Source organism: Lycium barbarum, chromosome 12 (assembly GCF_019175385.1).
Source record: "Lycium barbarum isolate Lr01 chromosome 12, ASM1917538v2, whole genome shotgun sequence".
Classification (NCBI taxonomy): Eukaryota; Viridiplantae; Streptophyta; class Magnoliopsida; order Solanales; family Solanaceae; genus Lycium; species Lycium barbarum.
In genome coordinates this window covers 75708063-75713606 of record NC_083348.1, presented here as the reverse complement: position 1 = coordinate 75713606, position 5544 = coordinate 75708063, and the positions used below count along the sequence as shown (strand labels likewise).

The 5544-nt window shown below is 35.4% G+C and overlaps 1 protein-coding gene across 1 annotated transcript; it reads right to left on the bottom strand.

The window, feature by feature from the left end:
• Positions 1 to 1531: 1531 nt before the first annotated feature.
• Positions 1532 to 3993, bottom strand: LOC132623005 (fe(2+) transport protein 1-like). Its single transcript, XM_060337707.1, has 3 exons — positions 3333 to 3993; positions 2260 to 2409; positions 1532 to 2103 (listed from the first exon to the last, which is right to left on the bottom strand). Exons 1-3 carry the CDS (start codon positions 3954 to 3956, stop codon positions 1798 to 1800), a joined length of 1080 nt encoding a protein of 359 aa, XP_060193690.1. The 5' UTR covers positions 3957 to 3993; the 3' UTR covers positions 1532 to 1797.
• Between the last annotated feature and the right edge of the window lie 1551 nt (positions 3994 to 5544).

Sequence of the window (5544 nt, the reverse complement as noted above, 5' to 3'; positions counted from 1 at the left end):
TTTGATAAGATAAGTGTTTTATGATGGGCATAAGTATTATAAGTATTTTACGATGAGCATGTCATGAGCATTTCACACTGTGCCTAGTTGGCCGGGCAGTCACCGCCAAGGCGGGCAGCTATACAGATACACCATGACCTTTGGCATGGGCAGCACCACTAGTGGGCGGCATGAGACGGTACCCCGGACGCGGGAGGCCTGGACGCGGGCTCATGTTATTGATTATTACACCGTCCCGATATGGACCGGCTGCATTGCATATGATGTATACATGTTATGATGATGAGTATGAGTAAGACAGCATGCATTACTTCCTTTATGATTTATCAGTCAGATCCCGATGCTTCATATTGATGTTTTCACTATATTATTAATGTCTTCTTTTCATTATTTATGCCTTACATACTCAGTACAATATTCGTACTGACGTCCTTTTTCTTTGGACGCTGTGTTCATGCCCACAGGTAGACAGGGAGGAGATATTGCTCCGGAGTCTTAGATCTTCCAGTTGATTGAAAGCCCTCCATTGTTCCGGAGGTGCCTATGATGATATTTTTGTGTAATTGTATATGTTATCCATAGAGGCTCGTAGATACTCGTTGTGGGTTGTATGGTCTCATGGCAGGGTTATTTTGTATGTATGTACATATGTATACACATTATTTTGCTAGCCTAAAGGGCTCATGTATATATAATACTTTTGTTCCCAAATGAAAAGCGAATTTTCTTATAAATTGAATATAAATTGGATAATTGAATGATGATGAGTCTAAAGGGTAGTAACATGAGCGGTGCTCGGCGGTTAGCCCCGGGTACCCGTCGCGGCCCCTAGTCGAGTCGTGACAACCGGCTTCTTCTCAGCTCGCCGATCTTTTTACTAAACCTTTTTCCGACGTTTCTCATCAATCCTTGCTCTGCAAGTTGGGTCTCAGTTCCATCCCCACCAACATGGGAAAAGGGGGGGGGGGGGGGTTGTTGTTGAAGATAGCAAGGTTTCTTCTTCCATTTTAGTTTAATCAATACGGAGATGAAGAAGAGGGGGCAATCCCTAAGTTTGAACGAGATTGAGAAATTGGGAAAGTGTTCAAGTGTGTGTGAAGTGGAACAAAATACTAGGCCAAGTCAGACGTGTGAGCGGAACAAAGTAATGGGCCAACAACTCAGAATTCTGAACTTAAGGATTTAGGGCTCAAAATGTCACATGCTCATCCAGGCCCAAGCTAAATCAACAAGCATCCAACACAAAATGTGTTGGATGATTTTCAACCCTTAGATTACATTTCCATACAACTGTACATAGATAAATTAGAAGATTCTATAGCTGTTAGAGTTAGTTATAATAGGAACCAATAGAAAAATAGCAAGTGTAATGATTTATTATTCCTTTCTCTACATAATGTTGTATAAATAGATGCACAGTAAATGAATGAGATCATCCGGCAAATTTTACATTCTTGTGTTTTTATTCTTTGCTTTCCAACAGCGTAGTAAAGAAACAAAGTATGAGAGATCAGTAAAGACAAATCTCCTTTTCGTTGGGAAATTCTGGAAGACAAGTCAGTTCACTTTCACAAAAATACTTACTTAAAATAGAGCGATTTTGCTTTCAATGAACGTATGACTGACTATGAAAAGCTCCAAATAGACACATACAGTAATTTAGGAACAAGACGACATACTTTACACAATATTTTGCTACTAAAAACCAGTCACGAAACTGAAAAGGATACAAAATTACAATTTTAAAACTGGGGAATTCACAGACTTATTTTTGTAAACAAATTAAGAAAAACAAAACTAGGCCCATTTGGCCATGACAGACATTCCACCAGCACCTAGAAGAACAGCCATATAGGACTTGATTTGTAGCTTTACACTGCCTTGCAACTTGTCACCCATAAAATCAACAGCAAGAAGATCTACCAAAGCCATATAGATCAGAAGGCCAGCAGATGATGCATTGAGCAATCCAACGGTTATTAGTGCACGTGGGCTGTTTTCTTCGTAAGTGCTTGATAGGGCTATCCCAAGCGCTATACCAAATGGGGTTGTTACGGCGAAGAAAAATGCCATTATTGTCTTCTTCAAGAACTTGTACTCAGCCTGAAATAAAAGAAGAGTAGAATTAGTGAATGCAAACTATATATGAATTATATTTCTTTTAACAATATAATGTAATAAGATAATCTATTTACTAAGGATCGACTTTTTTAAAATATGGTACTTTAAATGAAATTTCTTCATAAAATAAATACTTGCCTGGAGAATGCAACCGCCGAGGCCCATTCCTTCAAACATCTGATGAAAGCAAAGAGCAGCAACGAGTCCTTTAATTGTGCAAGTATTGTTTGAAGCACCTAGTGAAATTCCTATCACAATAGAGTGAACGATGATACCGAGCTCTAATACCTGCCAAAATGTTTCCGTTATTTTTTATTTTATGAGTTTGCATGACTAAGTATAATTTATCAATATCTTATACTTGATTTAGAATAAAAAATAAATTAAAATTAGTATAACTGATAATGCCCTTGTATTTATTTTTAAGGTTTAGAAATGGAGGGTGCATCACACTTGCCAATAGACTTTTCCAATTCCTTCCAACTATGAAGCAAGCAGAAAGAAAAATAAGTACTTTCTTCAATGAAGGTATATTAAAAAACTCCACGCTCATTAGTTAATCTCATACAGTATTAATTTTTAAGTTCAATAATTGAAACCGATTAACGATCAAGAACTAATAAACCCAGTCAAAGGGACAAATTAAAATATATAAACAAATAGATAAGTTGCTTGTAAACAATCTTTTTTTTTTTTTTTTTTGGTTGCTTGTAAACTGAGTAATCAAGAAGACCAGATTCCGATTTGCATCACTATCCAGGCAAGTACACCAAATAATAGAGATTGTTTGACTTTCACCTCATTGTATTGTTTCTTTTCTTAAAAATAATGCATGCATACAAGATCATTTATTGTACGGATATATATCAATAACTCAAGACAACTCACCCACCCCATTTTATCTGACATACACCTTTAATTTAATCATTTTCTCCAAAATATTTGTGAGTGCTTAATTACTGGCAAACTTCTACCACGTTAATGTTATTTAAAAAAAATTAACCTATATATACCGACATCATACACAATCTTTAACTTGTTATAATAAGTAGTCTGCATTATTGCCAAGTTACTAGTAATTAATTTCACCTTTAATGGACAATTACATAAAGCTATCATTTAGTGTAAGTTATCAGTGGATTGAAGTAAACATTTCATAAAGGAAATGAATGACCAAAGTTACCACTAATAAAAAGATAAAATTAACTAACCATGGCAATCACTCTGTATCGGAGTAGTTTTGTCGCATCAACTCCATCTTTAGTCATAAAGGACCCATGATGATGATGCGAATGAACATGGGAATGTCCAGCATTTACCACACCCATTTCGTGATCACCTCCTTCAGCCTGACCATTTTCTGGATTAACTACACCAGCTTTATGTTTCTTGCTATACAAACTAGTAGCTATAGAGTCAATAGCCAACGTTACTATAGCAGACAACATAGCAACAAATCCTGTGAAGGGGAACTTGTGCCACGGGTTCTCTTTTAAGCAACTGGACGACAACATGTCGAATGAGTCCGGCAGAACGTGCATGAAACCTGTGGCTAGAATAATTCCGGCTGCAAATGCCTTGACGATCACGAAAAGGCTTCTTTCCGGGCTTAGGGCCGGGATAGAACGTGTGACCAATGGAAGACACACTCCGATCATGCTTGTGATTAAGATGGAGATTATGGCTATGATTTTTAAGGGTAATGCTTTAGATTTGTTGACACAAGAGTTGTCTTCTTCTGCTCCACAATCCTCTACTACTGATAAAACTTGAGGTGTGAAAATTGACATGAGAATGAAGAAGATGGCTATGTGCTTGAAATTATAATTAGTCATTGTGCTATAGAGGTTTTTGAGTGAATTTGTCTTTTGTTTGTTTGTTTGTTTGGGGTGATGAGTTATGGTATCTGGGAGCTACTTATATATACTTAGAGATTCTTTGATATAGTGTTTTAACCAGGAATAAAAAAAAGCTACTAGTATTAGTTTTAATTAATTATTAGGTAGCAAATCATATTGAATCCAATATTAAATTAGATGGATAACGGGTTGAAAGAGATGCTATAAGAGTGATCACGTTGAGAAGAGAAGAAAAATCACATTGAAGCCTAACGCAAGTGCAGCCAAATCATGTGGTGGCATGAGGGGTTCATGCCTAATTAGTTGGTGGAAATCAGCGGGAAGGACATTTTTTACAATAGAAAATTATAAAGTAAACTCTATTAAATAAGTACAGGTTGTTAAACAGTGCGTATAAGTGGCTATTATATTTGTGCCGTAAATACGGAATAAAGGCATGTGTACGTACCAGACAAAAGATGTGGTTTTGATCAGTGAATTGTGTTATTAGCTTTGATGCATTAGAAAGTCAGGTGTTGGGAACGAGTTTGAAGTTGACTATGTAGTTTACTTGTGCTGCGTAGAATTTAGAAAATACACATTTCATGTTTTAAAAGAAAATGGGAATGAAGGAAAGAACGATGAAAAACATACGATCATTTTAAGGCAATTATGATAAATTAAAATACAAAAATCTGCTTATTTGAACAATCATTAACAGTTTTCATAATCTAAGCCAGAAAGGCTCTTAAACAGATCTTTTTGTGAGGGATGAAGTAGTAATTCCTAAAATCCTGCATTGTAATTTCTTTCCTTGCCGAAATTTGGTAATGGTACGTTGTAATGTTTGAGTCAAACAGTTATAGTAGTAGATATGAATTTATAGCAATTGGAAATAAACATATAGTGTACAAATTTATGGTGTATGTGTGGAGTAATAAGGGGTAAAAGAGACTTTTGATCAGGCTAAAAAATAGAATCGTTGTACAATCCTGCCATTTGGATTGTTAATCAAGTGGCTAAGGCTAAAGTGAATATCAACTTAATAAGCGTTGTGATCCGGCTAATGATCTGAAAACCAGTAATGAAACTCTAAATAGATCGAACAAGTCCAATATTATTCATTATTAGACCAAATAGCAGATTTTACTTTTGGAATGCAGATGTACTGTTCAGAACAGCTAATCATTGATGATATTTAAAAGCAGACGGCATAAATTTTATTTATTAATTTAAAATCTTTGGTATGACCGAAAAAACAAAAAAAAACAAAAAACTTTGGAGTAATTTTTATACCTCTTGACAGCAGAGTGGAATAATTCTCTCAGTTAAAAAAGAAAGAATGGAATAATGAGAAGTCGTCTTGGAGATATAGTCTAATTAATTAGACACATACAGTTTAATTGTTTAGGTACCAATACCATTTAGCTTTCTCTTAGTAAAATGGAGAAAGCTTATCACCAAAACTTAAAATTAGCCTCATGTTTGCTGGCCTCGACAGTGGACCAAGTCGAATGTATTTCATATTTAATACTAACCATTAAGCTTCAAACTTCTCATTTTACACTTAATACATTTAATGAAA

Excerpts from the sequence above, each read along its gene's own strand:
- LOC132623005 (XM_060337707.1), bottom strand. The coding sequence starts at position 3,956 with ATGACTAATTATAATTTCAAGCACATAGCCATCTTCTTCATTCTCATG. Across the intron at positions 2,410-3,332 it reads GATACAGAGTGATTGCCATG|GTATTAGAGCTCGGTATCAT; the intron begins GTTAGTTAATTT and ends ACATTTTGGCAG. Across the intron at positions 2,104-2,259 it reads TCGGCGGTTGCATTCTCCAG|GCTGAGTACAAGTTCTTGAA; the intron begins GCAAGTATTTAT and ends CTTTTATTTCAG.